General features: G+C 49.0%; 1 protein-coding gene across 2 annotated transcripts in view; it reads right to left on the bottom strand.

Moving 5' to 3' along the window:
* PTH1R (parathyroid hormone 1 receptor) overlaps positions 1-21,413 on the bottom strand; it is a 127,627-nt gene extending 106,214 nt beyond the window's left edge. The window contains exon 1 of one of the 2 annotated variants that reach the window (XM_069778401.1): positions 20,757-21,413. In XM_069778401.1, coding sequence (XP_069634502.1) covers positions 20,757-20,831 — 75 coding nt within the window. In that variant the 5' untranslated portion in view covers positions 20,832-21,413. The remainder of the gene's footprint in view (positions 1-20,756) is intronic. The other variant, XM_009917964.2, reaches the window with a different exon arrangement.
* Between the last annotated feature and the right edge of the window lie 1,444 nt (positions 21,414-22,857).

The raw sequence follows: 22,857 nt of genomic DNA, 5'->3' as shown, positions 1-22,857 counted from the left end.
TGTCTGCACAGATGATCTTTGCACTTGCGCTGAGGAGTTTTATGGCAACCAAAGGATGCTGTTAGTAATGTCTGCAGCCAAAGTTAAAGATTTCTCCGATACTCTGGACGTAGGATGTGGAGCCTCTAGAAGGAAGGGATCAAGGTCTCAACGTTGAAACCAGGCAGGCAGAGTAAAAAGCAGAGGAACTGTGATTTACCAGCCTTTGATGCTAAGGACATGCATTGCCATGTTCTTGCCATGTTCTGAGTGAGACTGTGGGGTCTCATGCAGGTGCTGGAGAGGTTTCTCCAACATACAGACATGCTGTATATAGGCTGGCAGCTACGGACTGTGAACAAGAAACCCACTGACCTGAGGTCTGCTGTAGTAGCCACATTGGGATGAAGTCACCTTCCCCCCGGATGTATGAGAAAGCATTATTCCTGGTCTCTGTTATCTAAGAGTGACAAGACTGCTCAGCAACAATGAACCAAAGGGGTTCTTGTGGCAGATGCATAACCTTTGAGCCAAAAATCTTCAAATGTACCTACAAGTCCTTGGTAGGTGGATACAGGCTAAACACATCCTTGTGGTCTAAGGAGCCTTCTCAAGCCCACTGGGTCTTAATAGCATTGGCAGTGCTTGGCTGCAAGAACTGTGGTATTGTGGAACATCAGCTAAAGTCAGGAGGTGACAGCTTTGAGGCACTCACGCAACGTGTAGTTAGACTCATTGCTTCAAGATGTTGTGGCACAGAGGACTTGCAATGAGTGAAGGCATGACTGAACCAGAATTTCTTATGGAAGAGCGATCCACTGAGGGTTATTGAAAGCAGAGACCCCAACGCTACCTCACAAGTTTGGTGTGTCAGTAGAGTGGACTAGTCTGTGACTTTCTCCTGTGGGAAAAGCATTTTTCTCCTTTAAAGAGTTCTGGAATTTGCTTGAGTCTTTGAACTCTCATGACTACATCACATTAAATGCTCTGCTTTGTTGTCTGGGAGTTGGGAGGTCTCTGACCTCTGCATGAAGGAGCTGCAAAACCATGCTTGGTTGTGCTTGAATTCTAACATCCTGCCTTGTTCTTGAATTCTAACATCCTGCCTTTGATTCTGGCCAGCATCACCTGCTTCAGATGAAGGTGAAAGAAATTTTGTGATACACAGCTATTAAGTAGTCTTCCATTGGAAGAAACTTCTTCTTGGCCTTTATTTAGAGCAGACTGGCTTATGTCCCAAAGCATTGTAGTATACCCCCAAAATGTTATCAATGTCATATTAGTGGTACTTCTATCCATTTTTATGCCCATACTTGAATCCTTCTCTACCTCTGGTCATAATGCAGTCTTATGGCAAAGAGTTCCACAGATAAAATGTGCATTTGCATATTTAAAAATAGCATGAGGGAGGGAAATTTCACCCAAAGGCTATGAGAGGCTACCCCTCGCAAACATTCAAAAGTTTCATAGAGTTTTTCATGAGAAATAAGAAGAAACAGGAGACAGTTTGGGAGAAAACAAACTGATACCCTGCACAAACTCAGCTTATCCTGCTCAGCTGACCAGGAGTCTGAAACAATATCCATGAGCACTCAGATGCAGGAGGAGAGGGAAGATAGTTATTTCAGAGTGGCTGCTGAAACCACAGGGCTGTCGTGCACAGTTCCCGTTGTAATGATCTCTCAAATCCATTAACTGTGATTCTTTTACACTCCCCCTCCCTCCCTTCCTGGGTTGATTTGCAGCAGAGGCAATGAGAAAGCAGAAAGCTTCTCTGGCCAGACTCCATCCTCTACAGGGGCAAGCAGCCCCCATCCTCATTTCCCCCTCAGATCATCCACTATAGCTCTGCTGGTGTCAAACACCTTTGAACAGGAGTTGGCATAGCCAGAGTGTCCATGAGATGCACATTTCTCTATACGTGCTCCCCTCCGTGCTGAGGATCTTTCGCAACTGAAAATGAAGAAGCCCCATCTGAAATGAGACGCTAGATTCACATAATAGATTTTGGAGGGGGAGGACAGGAAGATGTTATTTTTGGCTGCTTGCCTACAGCGAAACCAGCCACCACTCTAAAGCCAATAGATCTGTATTAGTGACTCCTGTGGGAGGCACAGGCTAGAGATTTACATCAGTTATTTGTAGGACAAACACATTTTGAGGCCACAGATAAGAGTCTGTTGCTGTTATGCTTATCTTTATGCAGGCTTGCAGCAAAACACATCTCTCCTCTGAGGAACTTATGGCTCAGGGCCCAGAAATTAGGGTGTAAAGTTGTTTTGGTGATAACTCCCTCAGATTTCAGTTAGTACCTAGATGCTTTGAAAGCCAAGCCTGAAGAAGCAAGTTAGACAAAGGATAGAAGAACCAAAAAAGGAAGGGGCTTCTCAAAGTCACCCCAGGGTGATTGGCAGAGCCAGAAATAGCACACAGGTTATTTTGGTGCAGAGCCATCTCCATCCTCAGCCATATAAAGGTTAAGCATCTAACCTAGCGTGTTGTTCAAGGCTCTTTCTATAGACCACAAAGAAAAGCAGGAACAACCAGCAGGCGATACAAACCACCTTACATGGGATGAGAGGAGAGGTCGGACTGCCATACTGAACTATAGAAGAAACTTCAAGAAATAATTCTTAAAAGTCTCGATAAGGTGAGCTTAATCCCACCTGCTGGGCTGCGGTTCTGCAGAGGCCAGCAGCACACTTGGTCTTCATCTAGGCTGGTGTTCCCGTGCCACGGTCCACAACAGCCAGTGACAAGGTCTTGACAAGTGAGCCCCAGTTTCTCTACAGAACCGGAGTAAACACTAGCATTTCCAACTAAAAGTCAGAGGATTCAAATCGTGGTGGTCTGAAGGAAATATTGGCGGCTAACTGTTCCCTTGGCCACAGAAATGTGGAAACTATTGACTGAGCGGTGGCTTTCAACCTTTCTCTGTCATTTGTGAGCCCTTCACCATTTCTTGGTGGAGGTGTGGACCTTGTATCAAAACTGCATGTCTATTAATGGCAGACTTCAGGATTTTTATCCACCTTTCACAGACTTCTCAGTGTCCACTGTTGCCAGCGATTGGCAGACTCAAAAGCAGGGAGGCACGAGCTGAAGCAGCAGGTACTGTTTGTGGTTCTAGATGTTCCTGAAGGGGATGGGAGTCTGTGATATAACTGTACCAGCCACTCTTCAGCGTTATATGACAATGCAAACAGATGGCAGGGACAGGCACTTGCCATGATTTTCTCAGAAGTCCCTGCTCAAGTGGATGTTTTCTTTCTGGTCTTTGAAATTAGTAGGTTTATTTGACACCAGATAAATGGCTGTTTTCTGGCCTTTTTTCCCAACAAAAGCATTTTTTAAATTTTATTTAAAACACACCGTTAGATTTGAAGCCTAATATTCTGGACAGAAAGCAAGGATAAAATTCTCAGCCTTGCTGCAGTCTCGGAGGGATTTTTATTGGTAACAACCACTTGCATTACTACAGCAGCTGCAGGTTTTGATGAGGAATTGGAACTGTCCAGAAATTACTACAGCATAATCACTTAGGCCAAAATCCACCACAGGTACCTGAGCTGTCCTAGGGTAAGTCCCTCCAGCTTAGTCACCAGAGAAAGACAGACACTGCTTGTGAGGGGTGATGCACCCTTTCCAGGTCTCTGTCTTACTCCACTGACCACAGAGAGGAAAATCCCAAATCTCGCTTTGCCAAAGGCTGTTCAGTGGCAAGAAACAAGGTGTTGAGTGGAACTCGATGCCCTGCAGTAGCTCACTTGGCCTCCAGCTTGCTGCTGGTGCTGTGCCATGTCTACCTGCCCTTGGCAGGCATCTTGGACACCCTGGGTGCCTCTAGATGACTACATGAAGGCAAATGAATTGAGCCTTCATTGCCTTCATGTAGAATGAACTCTCTTCCAAGGCTCATTGCTGTGCTGGCTGGAGCTCCACTGACAGGCTCAGACCACAAAGCCCTGGTAGACACCTAGACATCTCAGAGCAGGCAAGAGGAGTCTCCTGCTCAGGATGCCCAGGGGGAGCGGGGATGAACCTGGACCAGAGCATGGGGTAGTCTCTGCCTCTACAAGCTTCCAGCTCCAACACGGCTAAAAGGAAACAGGAGCAGTTGGAGGAGAAAGCAGCTTCCTAGGTATCCCCCTGTGAGATGCTTGCAATACCTGCGCTCACTCCAAGACAGTCTCTGCATTCCCCAGAGACCACTTTTAGCCCTGGGGTTCTTACCATGACTGTCCTCTTTTAGTCATGTTCAGGACTTTTTTTTTTTTTTTAATTTTTAATTCACCCACAAAATGCAGGGTTTCGCTCTTTCCAAAGGCGCATTTCCCACACCTAAACATGAAAAATTCAGCGTCAAGATCTCCTAACCCTGAACATCACAAATGCAACAGAAGACCTAATCATCCCCAAAACACTGAACAATGAAACCAATTTTCTTTTGAGGTATTTGCAGAAGAACACGTATTCTTATACAAACAAAACACACAGCAGTAGTCCCCAGAGGAGCAAAAACACAGGACATTATAGTTTTCTTTTAATTTGCCCTGACACTTTCCTCTACCACACAGTGACTGCACAGATGATGAATAAGAAAACAGCAAAAGAACTTTTACTTTCAGTAACTCCCCCAAACTCTTTAGACATCTACTTTGTCAACTCCTTCCAGAGGATGACTTGCTGAAGGACGTGCAGGAAGAAGATAATAGTATTTTCTTACTAATTTCCCCCTACCCTTTAAGGACATGGGTAGCCAGCCATGCATCAGGACTGCGAGTTCTCACTCCTTTATCTGGTGTTTTTTAAGTCTGGTTTTCTTTGAGCCTTAGATTCTGGAGTCATATGTTGGGGGACACACTGCTCATATTTAAAATAAAAGCAAGCATTTACCTGCCATGGCAGCAGAAAGAAGCTGGAGATTATTAACTCTAGAGTGCCAGAATAAGGGGAGGAAAAGGAAGAGAAATAAAAACCTCCCCTTTTCGAAAAGTTCATGATATTTTAAGGAACTGTCATAATTTTGGGAATATTTTCCACCTCTAATCGTTCAAATGGGTTGCTGTGACAGGGTGTCCTTCACTGCAGCACTGGGTGCTACCTTCAATCCTCTTTCATTAGGAGGAGAAAGAGATGTCCATTGTACTGCAGAGGCTGAAGAGGTTTTTTTCTACACGGTAGAGGGGAAAAGACTTACAAGGTCAATTGTTGGCATCAACCAGCAAAATAAATTCAGAACAGACAGTGTTCATGGAAACCGGGAAGCCTTTGAGAACATCCTGCTGATACCGCTAACCATGATTCCACAAACGCAATATCACTGTCTTAAAAACAGGGAGGATGGCCTAAAGCCCGCTGTGGTTAAAAGATGCAACAATAAGAGTACAAAACCAGAAGCAGGTAAAGAACAGAAAAAAAAAATTGGAGAAAGATGCAATGCTAAGCCAATAGGTCTGGGCTTTGCCTTGTAGGGTGGCCTGGCACCTCCTGTTCGGAGGCGGCTGACGGCTGCCGAGACCACAGGCAGAAGCAGTTTGTGTCAGTCGGCACTGATGGTACCTGGCAGACAGACACGGAGTCTCCTGAAGGCTGCTCTGCCTCAGTCCGACCTAGCGATACAGCTCTCCTCGTTGCAGATATCCACGGAATCACAAGCTCACACCACCCAGGGTAGGGCAGAAACCAGCCATGCCGTGGGGTGTCTCATCTGCTCCCCTTTAGACGCCTGCTGTAGCATCTCTGATCCTTGCTGGATCTCTGCTGCCTATGGATAAAAACTGGTTTTCCTCTCTCCCTTGAAGACGGAGAGGTTGTGGCCTCCAAAACAGGTGAGCTCCATCTCATCTGACTTCCAAGCAAGCCTGACCGTCATGGTCAGCCCCATGCTTGCTATGGGGACTCCTGCCTCCCTCCAGACAGCAGAAATAGCAGGGAAAACACAATTTTGCATAGCCAAGCCGTCCGCACAAATCCCTCACGGCACGCTTGGGTCTTGATTGCAAATGCAGAGCTGTCTCTCTCTTCACACTCCCCACTCCCCCAGCCTTGTGCATTTGCAGCGTGGGGTTATGATCCTTTTCCCACCCTGGGATGCCCTGTGCTGGGCATGGCTGGGCCAGCTTTCCTGCCTGTGCTCTCAGGGACTGGCAGGACGGAGGGCTGGGCGGGAGCTCTGAGACAAGGGACCGCTGCATGCTTTTTCAAGGGTAGTCCCCAGAGGTGGCTGCACCCTGGCTGGTACACCGCTGTCTTCATGTGGTTTGCCTTAACAGATCCCCCAGTTTTCTCCCATCCTGTGAGCTCACCCATGGTGTCCTGTCATGGGCAGGGAGAAACCGGCATGGAAAGATCTGCAAGCTGCCTGGGTGGACCCAAACCTGAACTCCTGACAGCTTTCCTTAGCCTTTATAACACCTAATATCAGCTGAAAGCCAGACGCGGCTGAGAGCCTGGTTCATGCTGCCTTGGAAAGCAGAACAGCCTCAATCACAAGGACAATGGAGGGGCCCTGTCTCCTCTGGTCCCCCCTTCCCAGGAACAGGAATCCCATTTATTTCTCTCCCAAGCTCCTGGCCCAGCCTTTAGGGCCTTGCCTTCCCACACTCCTCTGCTACTTCTGCCTGGTTGGTGTAATTAATTTGCATGCTCTCATATCCCCACTTTCTTGCCAGCGCTGGTGGGAAGGGATGCTCGGCAAAACTCCCTGCACGGAGGACGCGAGAGGCAAGGCAGAGGCTCAGCAGGCAAGTTTTAAAGCAGGCAGCCCTCCCTCTCGTACTATGTAGGCAGAGCAGCCAGGAAACCCACGGAGAGGGTTTCTTTCTTTCTTTCTTTCTATTTTTTTCCCTCTTCCCTTCGCCTTTCCTTTCCCGCCCCCGTCCGCAGCCCGTCCCCCGTCGTCCCTCCCGGCACCATGCCTCCTGGAACGTCGCAGCTCCGCTCTTTCATGAGCAGTGTGTGGTATTATGACTCCGGCGATGCCGAGCCCTGCCAGCACGCCTCAAACCACAGGTATCTGATCCCGTCCCAAGCCCCGTAACACTGATTAATGTCCTGATTCACAACCCGATAGGGTCGGCACCATCGGTGGCCGAGACGGGGACGCCGCCCCGCTCCAATTTTTCTCCTCTCCTCCCTGCAGACCCCCTTCTCCCTTCGCTCGGGGAGCATGTGTGTGTGTGTGTGGGGGGGGATCAGTTCCAAAAAAACCACCCGGCAGCAACCGCGGGAGCGGGGGAGCCGCTAGCAGCAGCCAGGAGCTGTGCATGGTCGGGGTGCCGTTACAACAAGGCCAGCTCTGTGATTACGGCACATTAAACCTTCAGTGCGGTGCGGGCAGCTCTGGAGCATGACGTCCTCCCAGTTCCAGCCAGTCAGCTCCGGCATCTTTCTCGTCTCCTCCTTTTGCTGGGCATGGAGGGGAGACACTGGAGGGCTTGACGTGCTGCTCACCTGGAGCTGGGGGTCTCAGAGCCACGGTGGGAAGGCACGGCCAGGAGAAAAGCTGCGGTGGCCGTGAATGCCTTGGCGGGAGATGGAGGGGAGGGAGGAGGAGGAAGGTCCCCGGGTTGAAAAGCACAGGCTGGGACCCAGCGCAAGAGGCCAAATCAACCCGGGAGCACGTTGCAATGGGGCATCCGTGCACCTCACTGTGGGGATAGAAGCATCCCCACACACCGGGGGTACTGGGTGGTAAATGGTGGTGGGGGTCCCAACAGAGCCTTGTTTCGGGGCTGTTGATGCCTCAGATGTGCCTATAGCAGGAATCCAGCCAGGCGCCCGCGGAGCGGGACCTGCTGCAGTGTGGGATCCTGCTCATGGGACTGCAAGTACCAGCTAATCCTGTGTGAGAAAATAAATCACCTAGGTCCTTGTCCCCTTTGCCCATGCCCACATCCATATGTCTACAGTATCTTTTTCCCAGAGCAGCGTGGCCTCATTCAAGCCACCTCCTACAGCCCACAGTACACCTGGAATGTGCCTAAGCATTATTTGGGGTGGTGCGGGCTGGCAAGAGCTAAAGCAATGCCAGGGACTGTGCTGGCAGTAAAACAGCATGGAGGATTGCAGAACAGCACTTTGTCCCTGGTCTGCCTGTTTTTTCTTATTAGTAAAGGCAAAACCCTGTCAGCTGGGAGCTTCTTTAGGCAGTGACAGTGTCTCGTCTGTCCTTTCTTGTCCATCCTTCTCGTGGACTGGAGGAAAAGCCCTGGTCCTCAATGCTTCCTCTCCCTTGCCCGGTTCAAAAAGACCCTCTTGCCCCATCGAAGCACTGCCAGCCCTTGGCATAGGAATGTCGCCTCCCTGTACGCTTGTACATACCCCTACCCTGTTCCAGGGTTCAAATACCAACCCAAGGCTTTAATCTAAGGCCTCGGACCCTCCCCAAAATGGTCTTATCACCTGCCATCTCATGACCTGTCTTCACTAGAAATATCATCTTTGTGTTGCAACAAGCCAGAGATACCAGCTTTGCCTTCCTAAGCACCATGTTTCCAGCCATGAACCAGGTGATTTGTAGGAGGTGTGGGACCTGTTCCAGTGTCTGTCATGCTCATTTTCCCCAACCTTGCAGCAACAAGGCTGGAAAAGAAGACACAAAATGCTGGGATTTTATGGGTCAAACAGCCTTCTCTTCCCAGTTCATTCTGCTTTGCATTGCCCTGAAGGCTTTCTGGGAAACATGAGCTTCCCAACCTGATGCTTTTGGAGGTATGAACTACAGATGTTTGCCTGGTCCACTTTCTACAGGGTGTTAACTCTGAACCCTAAGAAGGTACTTCCCATTGGAGTATTCTTCCCTTCCATTTCATTTTAGATGTCTGTTTTGAAAGCTGGGGGCTTATCTGCCCTCTGCCATCCAGAGGGACCTTGACAGGCTTGAGAGGTGGGCCCATGCGAATCTCATGAAGTTCAGCAAGGCCAAGTGCAGGGTCCTGCACATGGGTCAGGGCAATCCCAAGCACAAATACAGGCTGGCCATGAATAGATTGAGAGCAACCATGAGGAGAAGGACTTGGGGGTGTTGGGCATAACGGTGTTACCAAGAGGCAAAAGGGAAAGTGATGAATAAGGAAATCCAGAAGAAAAGCAAAAGTTACTGCCACAGCAGTGAGACGATGCGTAATTGGTTCTTCTGGAGGACTGACAGTGCTGATAATGAAGGCTGGCACTGTCAGCAGGTAGAAAGGATTTAGGCACCAGGCTGGGAAAGGTCTCTGTGCACACCCTGTGGACCTTCACCCGTGCGTGCTCCCAGTGACAGTTCTGACAGTTGTTTTGCAGCAGATTTGGCTGCATTGCAGTTACAGGAGGGATGGGTGATTCACCTTCATGGCAGCAGAAACAGGAAAACTGCAAACAGAAGGATGCAGGGATCTACCTGGGCTGTCTGCTCCTATTCCACCTCAGGCCTCTCCTCCGCTCAGCTCTGCTCATGGGATGGCAGTCAGTTCACCCTTTGGCTTGGCCATTGTTCTGCTTATCTGGGTAACTCAGAGCCCTTATCACCCCAGGAAGCGCTGAGTCAGGTCAGCCAAGCTCATGCCCGTATTGACCCCTACGGAGATCCTCTTTGTGTTCAGACTTGTTGGCACCGAACCAGGGCCAGACCCTTACCTGGGTGCAAAACAAGGGCTGACTCTGTTCCATTTTCACCAGCTGAAGCACTCTCCCCGCCCCCTGCTCCTCTGTAAACCTGAGTCATCTTTTGCTGATGATAGAGTAAATTAGGAGTACACAATAGCTGTAACTTTGAGTGGCCTGATTTCCCACTTCCTGTCCTACAAAATATGTGCAAAAGGCACTTAAAGTTCAATTTGTTGATCACACCAACCTTGTCAATGACACCAAGGGATGCAAGGGCAAAATTAGTACGAAAATTTGGGTAGGAGAGAAGAAAAAGCAATCATCTATTGCACAGTCTGCTTTAAACACTGATGCAAAATTTGCTCAAATCTCAGAGATTCAGACATCATGATTTGGCATCCTGTAAGAATGGATCCAAATCCACAGCTGAATTCAGCTCCGGCCTGTGGTTTGAAAAATCCAGCCTGCCAGCATGCTTATCATCCTTCCCCACTGCCACCATAGCCAGAAACAGGAGCGACACTCTCCCCTTTCAGCTCCCCCCCCCCAAAACTGCTCTTGTTTAAGCGCTTTCAAGAAGGCATTCATTGCACAAGGCAGCCAGCCACAAAATAAGCTACTGAAGCATGGCCGAACATGGTTTGGAGAAGCATCTGGAAACTGGGGGCTTGTTATCTGACCCAGACCTCTCAATTTGCAGAATCCTCTCCCTTCCCATCCAGATGCAACCCAGGGCCAGGAGACCAGGACCAGCATGTGCAGTTAGGCTTCTCCAATTTACCCTCCGGCTCTCTCCTTATTTCCCTGCAGTGATACTGATTGACATCAGATGAGATTCTCTTGGCCCTTCTGCACTCCACAGGAATACCACTGATTTACGCCAGCAGAAGGCTCTGGCCCCTTGAGCTTTGTGGTTTCTATGATGAGGTTAAGGCAAATCACGGAGAAAATCTGATCCCAGGAATGAAACAGAAAAAAACAACAAACATGCTTCATTGTGGTGGTGAAAGGCTGACGGAGAAACACCAGTCATGGTGGGAAATGAATTGGAGATGAAGCTGGTACTCTGCAGTGGGATCATCTGGTGGGATGCTCGAGACTGTTTAACAATGCTACGGCATGAGTCAGAGCCATGCCGTTATACCCGCACGCTCACTTTTGTATATGCACCCATACATAACAGTTTTGTACCAAACCCTGCGTCTTTGGTAGCTGAGGAAATAAGATCTGGAAGCCCACCCGGGTTCTGTGGGGTGCCGTCACAGAGGAGCTGATCTGTGGCGGGATGCTCTGCAGCTCCACGGGTCCCTTGAGGACATGGGGCAGCTCTGAGATGCGCGGACACCCACTGCTGACATCTAAAGCCAAGCAAGGGAAATCAGCCCTATCCTGCTTTGTCCCCATCCAGTGGCTAGCCTGGGTAAACAGTCCTGGTAATTTAGTAAAAGTGAAAATAAGCCACATCTGCATTAGATACAGTGCATCAGACCCTCTGACCACCTACGGGTGTGTGTTTTAGTAACCATGGCTATTTAGACTGGGAAAATGTTTCCACCTCAGTGCCTTTCTTTTATCCTTTTCTGGGAAGAACAATAAAAATAAACCACGTTTTCAAAGGCACAGAGTCCACCTTCATTCCCACAAGTCTTCTGTGCCATTGCTGCACATACAGAGCAAGAAACGCCTGAAAGCACGCAGAAAGTCAATGGGAGAGCTAAATCTCAACTCCTAGTCTCCTCTCCTTACTGAAGAAGCCATTTTAGAGCAAGCAATTCTGTGAGTGTAACCTCGAGGGCACTGGAAGAAAACACAAGCTCAGAGAAAACTTTGGGGATATCAACTCTGAGAGGTTAAAAGGCTTCATAAGCTGACGGCTCTTGATAAGCCAGCAATTCTAGCTTTTGAAGCTCTAGATGTTAGTCATCTCTTAGCAGTCCCACCGCTTACCAGCTCCCTCCCACTTTTATTTTAAATTTTTTTTTTTGCTGTATTTTTACTGAGCTGAGTGAAATTGCTAACCACAAAATAGATATGCTGTGTAATGTTGCTTTATTGATCTTACTCTTCGAGTGCAGCCAGGAGAAACAGGTCATTTCCTTGCAATCACTCGCCATAGCCGGTGTCTCAAAGCTACTTTAGCTGTGATTGCTCATTATCTGAAAGGAGAAGTGGTTTGCGATGTAGGAGTCGAGAGGAAAGTCAAGGTAAGGTTGGGGTGAAGAAGGAGTTTAGGCAATAAAAGTGGGATAGATGGAAATAGCATGTGAAGTCCATGGAAATCAGTCCAGTGGTTCCACTGAATTTTGGAATTTGATTTGTATCTTTGCAAAACAAGAGAGGTGACTGGCTATTTGCTCCTGGAGGAGATCAGGCATTGCATGTTTTTATTCACAACAGCAATGAATTAATTACTCTGCAGGTCAGCCTATGGTTTCCTACAGCTGAGCTGTCCCAGGACCCCCACTACACCCCGAAATAAAGTGGGTTAGAGACCATTCTCAGGTCGTGCGGGTAAGGGAAGTGGCAGTAACACGGTCTGGGTGCAACGGAGCCTGTGCACGACCCAGAGTCAGCCTTGTCTTTTGGTGGGCTTCCATGTGCCTACAGGGAGAGGTCTGAATGCAGCCCCTTGTGCCTTCCAGGTTGGTCAAAAATGTTGATTTCTTTCTGCCTAGCCTTGTGAAAGAAAGGCCAAAGACAGAGACAGAAATGGCAGAGCAGGCTGTCACCGCAGCGGGGAGGTGAGGCAGGGGAACAACACAGTGCAGGAAAGCGTGAACAAAATCAGGTTCAAATGATGCTCCCAAGTCCAGGAGTCCCAGTCTTCCTGGGCAGAGCAGGGCCAGGGTGTTTCCAGCTTCTGAAACCCTCCTTCTCCTCCTGAACCAAGAAATGTCCCACTCCGTATCTGCTACCAGCACCATTCCTGTGGTTAGTGTACAGGATGGGCTGGGGGCTCTCCTGGGTTGCTGCAATCCCTTGAGTGCTCAAGGCATATAAACCAGATGAATAAGTGAAGGCAAGAAGATAATGATTACGTGACTTACTAGTAGTCCTAAACAGCGGCAGAGTCAACCAAAGCCCCACTGAGTCTCAGTTAATTGATTATTTGTCCTCTGCCACATGCCCAAGAGGTGGTAGTTCCCTACCGTCTGCTGCTCCTTACAAAGTGCCTCATCCCTTAACCCATGGCAAGCATGAGCTAAGTTTTGCATACCACTCTCTTTTCTACTAAAACATACGAAAAAAACGATTTAGGTCCCAAGCCAAAGTTCAGTGAAGGGAAGAGAAGGTTTTCTAAGGACACCTAGTGACTTTCAAACCTGCCTTTACAGATGCAATTGAGGCTGCTTCTTGCTCTCAGTGTGGCAAAACCAAGCAGATAAATAGACTGAAATGCTTGGAGAGAGGGGAAGGGAGACTGAAATAAAGATAACATCGAGGAACCCTGATTAGCAACAGGGCAGCCATGTGAAAAATGAGATAACCAACCTGCCTTGCGTGCTGAGACAGCAACTCCTGTCTCCAGCCCTTGCCCCAGACACTGATCTAGGAGGAGGTCTTTTTCGAGGGGCCAAGTCTCCTTTTGATGAGCTGCCCTTATCTGACAGATGGCCGATACTCGAGGTCGTTAGGGTAGACAGACTCAAAGACACCAAATACCTTTGGACTTTGAAGGTTCACTTGTTCTGCACTTTGATAGGGTCAGAGAGGTGGGCTAGGGCAGGAGGGCTGCATTGCCTAGTCCTGCCTGGCTCAACACCTTCCTCTACTTGGACATAGGGGGAACGGTTTGGCTTGGCCATTTCACCATCCCTGCAAGCAACAGACCAGAAAGCAGGTAAGTAGGTACCAACTGTGCTGTATCTCAGCTTGTCTGGGCCACTTCTGAGTCTTGGAAGTCCCTGTTTATGTCTGAACAGCTAAATACAAGGGCTGGGTCCTGTCCTCTGACCCTGAAGCCAAGCGGCACAGCACACCTCATGTCTACAAGCCTGAACTCATTCTCCCCCCCGCAAACCCAAGAGGGTAGTCATATCCAATACCCCCGACCTACGTTATCCTGCGCCACCACTTGCCACGGTCTGCAGGACTCACCTGCTCAGACGAAAACTCTGCCAAGGAGCGTGCTAATGATCAGATGGTGTGGCTGATGGAGGGGAGGTTCGGAGGTGGCACGAAGCCTATGCTGAGCTCCCACTGAGCCCCGTGGCTCACATTGCTGTACGTGTATTTATTGCCAAGGAACGGGAGGTACAACAGGGATGGGGTGTGGATCTGTCAAGTGGAGGATTTGGGGGGGCTTTATGCCAGAGTAACATGACTGTACAACCACGGTGTCAGGGCAAACCTGCACACGTTGCTGGCCACTCATGCCTTCTTGTGCCCACCTCCGTGACCCAATCTCTCCCTCGCGCCTCTCGGTGATTCATGCAAGACTTTGTTGTGCAGAAGCCATTCACTGACCCAGCTACAAACCTTCTCCTACACTTATTTTCATTTTTCCATCTTGGCTTAGTTTTGTGCAAGCTCAGTGAGTTGAATCAGCTCATGGAAGGGTGCACACGGTCAGGAGGGAAGAAGGGAGACAGGAGTACAATCCCTGTGCTGCTGAAATGCCTTGAACCACAGATGCTGCAGGGGTGAGAGGGAAAAGGGGCAGAGAAGTCCACTTTCTGCTTTGCTGGGTAAAGGGAAAAATGTGGCCAGAAAGACAGGCCAGCCTTGCAGAAGATTTCAACAACTGAACTATCACCTGAATGCTGTCAGAGGGATTTGTGTTACAGGAGGAACAAAGTATGATCTGTTAAGAGGATGCCATCAGTCCCAAATTTTCCTTTCTTGAAAATCAGGTTTCTGGAAGTCAGTCCAAGTTGAGCCTCCAAAGGTAAAGCAAAACCCTAAAACACAGAGCCCCTCTAATCACTGTCAAGGGTCAGCCTGGCCTCAGTGGAAATAAAGGGGTTAATGCCAAGCCAGGTATATCAAGCATGAGTTTTGGGTGTTTTCTTCCCAAGACACAAGACAGCAAAGCTCAGTCTGACCCACCAGATATTCTGCTGGCTGAGTTTCAGCCCCAAGGGTTATTTGTTTATTGCCACGTCACGAAAGGTGCAACACAAAGATCATCTATAGTACAGGAGCTCTTGCAAGGCCAGCTGAGGTTTGAGGTGTTAGGGGTTGAGATAGCCAAATGATATTATAACAGTCAAGTGGCTGCAGAGGGAGAAAGCACATTCTCCATGTCGAGGCGAAGTATCTTTGTTATGGTCTAAGCTTTAACACAGGCCGATCCTGTTGAGTTCTTTCTTTTGGTCAGGGCTTGCCCTAAGGAACGAGTTTTCTTTGCCTTTTTTTTTTGTTGTTGGTTACTAATTGAGAGACACCAAAATTTCACTTGCAGCAGGAGCTGAGCAGACAGACAAACCCCTCTATGCTTGCCCTTTTGCAGAGAAACAGCCCGTCCAAAAGGGTGGGGGATCCCTGCTGGCTTCTCCCTTTGATCCGGCCAGTGTCAGGGGGAGAGGGGGTTTGGAGGGATCAGAGCTCAAAAGGCTGAGATGAGCCCAGCAACAGCCGTGGGGTCAGAAAGTTGCACAGTCTAGTGAGTACCTAAAGACACGGCGGACTTCGTCGCCCTCTCCCAGCCGAGCGGGATGAGGATGGAGCCATTCAGCAGCAACGAGGGCCAGTTCCCGGGAAGGGTTTAAGTCGGAGGCAGCTGTAGTCTGGCTCTGCTATTCCCTCCTCCTGGTTTTTAGGCACAAAGAAAATTCAATGACTGCAGGGTTTAGCTGGAGCCATAGCTCTGCCATGGACTCCAAGGAGCGGGATTCCTCCAGCCTTACATCCCAGCGCCAGGAGAGGTGCGTTACCACCTCACCCCACACTGCTTGGTCGGAGGGAATAGCTGCGATTTGGGGGTTTCAGTGTGATGAGTCTTGTGTCTGTGCCTCAAATAACTTTGCAAACCAGGGACTGATTTCAACTGAATTTGGTCGAGGGGCTGAGCCGTGCATTTCCCAAGCAGAAGGAAATCCTCCAGCCAGCATCTTTACACACTCGGAGGGTCCCTTACCGGTACACCCAGCCCAGGAAAAGAGACGATACAAGACCCACAGCTGTGGGACGACTCTCAGCATCATTTTTCAAAGGGACGTGGGAGCACAGGGCGGCAGCGGCAAGGGCAGCAGCTGTCTGGGCTTGAGCTGTCTGGGCTGGGGGTACCCCTCCGGGACCGCAGACACACCGCCCTAGCCAGAATAATCCCCCTGGTCTCAAAGCACCACTCCGAGGCTATTTCTAGGAGGCCAGAAACCAAACAACAACTGCCCGGACCTGAAAGGCACACCTCGGATTTCATTTCCTCCAGCCTTGACCCCCCTTGCGTGCACAGTTGCCCTGTTGCTTTTCCTCTTCCCGATGCAAGGAGCTCACACCAAACCCAGCCTGCTCGGGTCAGACTTGCCACCGGGCAGCTGAACTTTTTTTGGCTTGCTTGGGATGAAATCACAGCCCATGCATTACCCTGACGCAGAAGCTTGTTTGCTTTATATTTTGCGGTTGAGTATTTTATAGTCCAGGGATATCTGCTAATCCCGAAGTACAATAACAAAAATCGTATCTTTCATAAATACACGGGGCAGGGATGGGCACGCTCCCAAGCGTGTGTGGAGAAAAGAACATTTCTGACATTGTTTCTCTGCACTTGGAGCCTGTCTTTATTTAATGAAGTTAGACAGCTAGTCGGGATTTGCAGGATCTCTATATAGGATTATTTTATTATTATTATTATTCTTTTTATTATGGGCTGTGTTCTAAGGCAGAATATGATTATGTTTCCCTTCCAACTAGAAATTATTCAACTTCAAATCCTTCCCCTTTCCCGATCTATGAAGATGCGGGTCTGATTGGGGGAAAAACAAGAAACGAGTCGAAGAGCCAAACACCATCCAGCACCTCCGTAACCCAGCTGCTTTGTCGTCTGAGCACCGGTGACCTGAGTATCACTCTGGTGTGAACTTTCTGATTTATACCAGACCTTCCTACCAGAGATCAACACCAATGCTGGTGTGGATGCAGCTCCCTTGGGCTGGGACCCTTCTGCAGGTGACCTGGCTGAGCTTGTCCCTGTGTTTTTGGGTTATGCCTGCAAGAAAGGGCTCCAAATCCCTTCCTGACACCCCTTGAATTTTTGGGGGAGTGCTACAGCCTCTCTGCAAAACCAGAGGGAAACTTCTCCGTTGCCCAAGCAGCCTGAGCGGGGCCAGGGCTGGGGAACCGCAGGCTGCAGCAGACAGAAAGGGGTCGAGAACGTTCTGCTGCCAAAACGCGTTCCCCCAAAATGTGCAGCAACTTCTGCAAAGCCCTGAGCGCTGCTGAAAGGCGAGACCCCCCCCCAGTAAAGCGGGGGTGCCTTTTGCTACCCGTTTCATACCCCACATGGACCTGCTTTCCCGGGTCATGTTGAGCTCAGCTGACTGCTCCTGGCTTAGCCTGATACCCGTTTCCCAAAACAGAGCTATTTTGATCCAAAGCCTTGCAGAAAGCTGGTGGCTTTATTATTATTATTATTACTATGATGATGATGATGATGATGATGATGATGATGCAGAATATCTCCTCCAGTGACAACTGGGTTGGGGGCTGCCAGGCTGAGACTGGCAAGAAGAGGAAACAAAGTGAAAACCGAAGGGGTCAGCAGAGCAAACCATGGGGCTTTCGGCTGGGAGTGGGACATGGGGAGGTTTTTCTGCAAGGAGATCTGGCAGCACCTTTCAGGTAAAATCATAATGCCTACATCTTAACTTCTCCCATGCCCTGCTGGTGTCGGACTCTACTTTTAAAGCTCCTTTTGCACACATCTTCTTTTCAAGCCCATGTTTGCAGGGCTCTCTGCCTCAGACCAACCTTCCTTCCCCAGCCCTTGGACCAAATAGCAGAATTAACCCAAATCTATCCCTTCACCCTTGCTGTTTAGGGAGGACTTCTCTGGATTACCAGGGGAGTTGGAGGAGAGCAGATCTTCGCCCAATACTTCACCCCACATCAAAGCTGGCCATCTGTCCCTCAGCTGCCCCTCAAAAGCTCAGGGCAGGGATGCTGACCTCGCTATGGATCTTGCGTGGCTGCAGGCTCAGAGGGGGAAGCGGGGGGGACACACGAATTCTGCACACACACTTGTAATTCTGAGAGGACTCACTCCCACAGCATTTTTCTGTGTGCTGAATTTCCCACCCTGGTTTACAGTTAATGCAGGGACACGCAGCCCGTGTGCTGCGGAGAAGTGATTCAGCTGCCAGCGTCCTGCCCCATGATGTTCCAGTGCCATAGGCCATCAGAGAAACTATTTCCCATCCCTGCTTCAGCACTCTTGCTTCAAAAAGTGCCTTTACTATCATCTTTGGTGGCTGACAAAAAGAAATAACGGGACCGACAGCTTCAGATTTAGGTCGCATTGTGCTCTTCCCGATCTCGGCATCACCAACTCTCAGATGCAAAGCGACCGAGCTGCAAAAAGCCCAGCAATTAGGGTCACAGCTCTAAAGATTCAAGTCTTCCAGCCTCAGACAGATGAATTGTGCCCTGAAGCTCTGAGCGGTCGACTGCCTCAGTCTGCGGGAATCCTCCTGACTCCAACCCCACAACAGAACTTTGCTTTGCTCTGCTGGGGGAGTGAAAAATCAGGTACCACTTTTAGCTTAGCCCAAAGCTGCCATGGAACCTGTCTCTAAATTAAGTACTTGCATCCCCATCCTTCTGCAACTGCCCTCATTGATTTTCACTTGTTGCTTTAGGAGAGAAGCACTTGGTGACTTCTATTGATGGCAGCACATAAAACACACTCAGACCCGCTAGCCAAATATCAAGTATATATACAACCCTTCTTACAGTGTAGCTACCAAGACATCACTGTGCTGAAACATGCAGTCAATACCATTCTGCGTTTTCAAAGTTCATTTAAAAACCAAGTTAGTCTGGGAAAGAAACAACAGCAGCAAAAAAAAAAAAAAAAAAAAATTAGGCTCTAGGCACCCTGCAAGTTGTCCCCTGCCTCACAAGTTGTTGTACAGTGGGATGACATGGGGCTGACCTTCTTATTCTGCCTAAGTGGATGCTAGAAGGGACACACAACATCTCTGCAGCCCCTGAATTGTCAGGACAACTTTTCAAACCTTCTGGCAACTCCTTCAGCTGTCAATAGTGGGTTTGAAAAGCAAGGGAAGTGTCTGAACACGAACTTCAGCCTGGGCCTAATTAAACCCATTGGGGTTTCTAGTGGCAGGACCCTAAATCAGTGCAGGAGGGGATCAGGCTTTTGGACACAAAACAGAAGAAATACTCTCGTGCATTCTGTAGCTAACCCTTCCCAGCAAATTTCCCCGCTTTCTTGTGCCTCTGTGATTCTGGCAGCATTATTCCTGATTTATGCCCAGGTCCGGCTCGCCCTGAGCCGGTGCATGGGACACGCTCAGCTGCTCCAGCTGTGAGCCCTTCTCACCGACAAACGCTGCTGAGCAGACCACTTGTGATCTGAAAATGTCTGTTGTGATGGGGGTATCAAAAATAAAATACCCACTGGGAACACGAGACAGCTGACACTTGGTTCACTGGCTGGTCCTCTGCACCTTCTGGAGGTACTGGGATGTACTGGGAGAGGGGACTAAACCGGGACTGGGACTGGAGATGCACTCCACAGCCTCGCCTGGCTTTTCTGGTCCTGAAGTTTGCTGAGCTCCAATCTGGCTGTTTCACGAACCTGATTTTCACTGGTACCAACTAAGACACCAAAGCTAGTGGGAATTTTGGTGCTGACTTCAGCGGCAGCAGGGCTGTGGATGTGGGGGGTAGCAGGTGCTACGGGACCTACCCAAAGTCACAATATGGCCCCCAAGTCAGCCATGGTCACAGAGATGCTAATCCTACCCCAGAACAGGGGAGAAACCTCAACCGTCACTAAACCCTCAAGAACTCTACAAGTGGTCCTCCCAATTTCCCCAATTTTCTTGGGGTTTTGAAAGGTTTATTTGTGCTTAGAGACAGAGCAAGACAGGGATGGACTGCAACAGTGATTGTTTTCCAAGGAGCTGTTTCTTCTCATTTATTGATGAGATGGTTCCCTCCAGCACGATGCTGGACGTCTGGGGGAAGTACCCTCCCTACCAACCTGCACAAGGTCCCAAGCAACCCTACCAAATCCAGGGGACAGAGCCCAGGGTGATGGTTCCTGGAGGGTCAGGGAGGTCCTGGCCGGAGCCAGGGTCAGGGTGAGCCCACTCCCTTTCAAACAACACATCTCCATCCCTCATGGAAAGCACACGCCGCTTTAGGTGGTGGTCGTGCCCCTTCCTATGCCAGAAGGCACTGGGAAACGCTAGCAGTAGTGGTGGTTCCAGGGATGGAGAAAGCAAGGAGAGCACGTGTCAAAGCAGCGTGCCCATCGGTGGGTTAATATCTGGTGGCTGATTCTGTATGACATTTCCCTTCACTTCTGCAGAAGGGCTTTGGAGACCACCTGGGGCTGCAGAGGGGTGTCTGTAGATCTTAGCCCATTCCCCGTCACCACCATCAAGGCAGTTTTGACAGACTTTAGCCCTTTTTGCTACCTCTGGAGAGATATTCTCTCTCGGTGTGTGCGGGAACAGGTGAAAATAGTGCCAAGTAGCAAAGGGTTAATACTACTTTCATGCTCGGGAGTGTAAACTGTCTGCAAGCCCTGAACTCTAAGGTCCTCTCCAAATTCAGTCCCAAAGAGGAAGGCACTGTTTTGCTGAGATTAGGCAGATTTGCAGATTAAGAAGATTAAATTAAAATTAAATTTGTCATCTTGGGGAGGGGCGTGGATAAAAAAAAGAAAAAGAAAAGGAGAAGTTGCCTTTTACCCATAGGTGCCTTTTAATTAATTCCCAAACCCCTGTCAAACTGCACGCGTTCCTGTCTGGAGGGGTTTAAAAGTGATTCAAACTCTTTGGGAAGCACAGACATTTTAATTTCATCTGGTGCAGCAACTCCGAGACCAACTGCACATACTATCTGCCAGCGAAATAAGCCACTGGGCTGGAAAAAAAAAAACAAAAAAAGCCAGCGCTCTGCCTTCTAAATCCTTGATACAGTGAATTACTCATCAAGGAAACAGCCGCGCAGCTCGTTCAAGAATGCGAAGGGGAAAAGATTGAGGGACTCACCAGAGCGTAGACTGAGCTCAATACGGAGCAGCAGAGGATCAAACCCAGACTGTGATAAACCAGATATGATCCCATATCCAAGAGGCTTCTTCCAGCATCCAAGCTCGCTCAGGGAAGTAGGAGGACGAGAGGTCTTCCAGCGCTCCGCTCGCAGATGAGTTCTCCTTCTCTTCCCCTCCCGCCCCCCCCCCCCCTTCCAGAATTGGTGTTTGTTTGATTGTTTGTTTGTTTCCACAGTTTTAGCCAGAAAGGCACATGACAAGAAACCCCGGTCCTTTGCTTCGTTTTCTCATGGCTGGAGATCTGGGCAGCTCCCGAAACGCGACCGAGGAGCCCATGTGAAGCGAAGCGACTTCGCTCGCTTCAGAGCTGCAGCCCCTGGTGCTGTTTGTTTTCCGTGTGCATCTGTCTCCGAGCAGAAAAAATCACATCCATATGTCAAAACTGCTCTTCTGTTTCCTTTTTATGAGGCAGTGGGAAGTTCAAATAATTTCTTTGTCAAACGCAAACACACAGAAAGAGGGAGAGAGCAAAGAGGGAGGAGAGCGAGGGAGGGAGGGAGGGAGGGAGAAGGCGAGAGAGGGGTGGAAGGGGTGGGAGATTGGAGAGGGTGGGGGAGGCTTTTAACCACTGCTTTATTTTTAGATCCAGTAATTTTATCTTTTAGGTTTCAGAGGGGTTTGGGGGGGCGGGAAAAAAAAAAAAGAAGCTTTTTTTTTTTTCGTCTTCTCTTTTCGGTATGCAAACAAATCGCAAAGTCGAAAGTTAAAAAAAGCGAAAAACTTGGAGATATTTTCACTCAGCAATTACCTTTTCGCAAACAGTGGTACTCTGGGGGATTTTTGCCTGTATATCCCGGCGCGTTTCAGCTCCACAATAGGTTTATTCTGCCAGCCTTCCAGGTTGCAGGGTGTTTTTTGTTACAAATAGGGATTTTTGCTTCTCTCTCCCTCTCTGTCTCAAAGGATCTGCAGTTTCAAAAAGCCGATTGAGTAAGGCATGAAAGCGTGGGGCTGAAAGATCGCTCCCCCCCCTCCTTAAAGTAGTTTATTTTAGATTCTTTTTTTTTTTTTTTTTCCCCGCGGCAAAACCGCTTTTCACTTACTCCGCGAAATGTTCTGAAAATCCTCGGGGTTTGGCTTTTTTTTAAATTTTATTTTTAAATTTTTTTTCTTTTTTTTTTTCTCACTCTTGTACCCACACGGGCACAAAACCCTCCATCCCTGCCCAGGAGGGACCCTCCCGAAAAGCCGAGGAGGGGACCGTGCACCCCCCCGGAGCCCCCTGGGGGGAGCCGCCAAGTCCCCCATCCCATCCACCCCCCACCCCACCCCCGGCCTGGATTTCACCAATTTTTTCAGAGTTTTCAGGGCAGGGATGTTACTCCCAGCTCAGCCGGGCGGTTTCATTCATAAAAACTAGGAAAAGAAAAAAAAAAAAAAAGCAGCCCCCCCCCTCCCCCCCCCAAAGCCAAGCTGTTGGGGGTTTATTTAAGAGCCAAAAGCAGGCTCCAGCAACCATCCCTTATCATTTCTTCGACGGGGGAGGAGAACCGAGGAGGGGAGGGGGTAGAAATCCTGACAAGGATGCAACACGCGGGCAGACCCACGGCTCTGCGCTTGGGGCTGACTCATTGGGGGAACTTTGGAAATCAAGTCCTGGTGGTTTGGGTTTGTTGGGGTTTTTTTTTTTTTCTTTTTTTTTTTTTTTTTTCCCTTTCCTTGCAGAAGCAGCGGATATTTAAAAGGAGCTGAACGGCGGCAAGGAGGGGAAAAGAAAAAAAAAAAAGCCAACCTCCTCTAGATCTATCAGAGAGCAGACGGTAAAAACAATCAAGTTTTCGCAGAGTGGAGCTGTGTGCATTTCTGTTTTATTTTTTGGAGCGAAGAAAAAAAAAAAAAAAGAAGAGCGAGTGAGAGAGAAAAAAAACCCCAAAACTCTACAGTCGGTTTGTTGCTTGCTTTTTTTTTTTTTTTTTTTCACAGCCCCATGGCTGTGAATAGGTGCCTTCAGCTAATTTTATGAAAAGGGGCTCTTTCCAAGGCTAAGGTAGAGTAGGGCTTCCTGTAAGAGAGAGAGAGGGGAAAAAAAAAAAAAAAAG

This window comes from Haliaeetus albicilla, chromosome 2, assembly GCF_947461875.1.
Source record: "Haliaeetus albicilla chromosome 2, bHalAlb1.1, whole genome shotgun sequence".
Lineage (NCBI taxonomy): Eukaryota > Metazoa > Chordata > Aves > Accipitriformes > Accipitridae > Haliaeetus > Haliaeetus albicilla.
The sequence above is the reverse complement of the archived record's forward strand: the minus strand, read 5'-3'. Positions and strand labels throughout refer to the sequence as shown.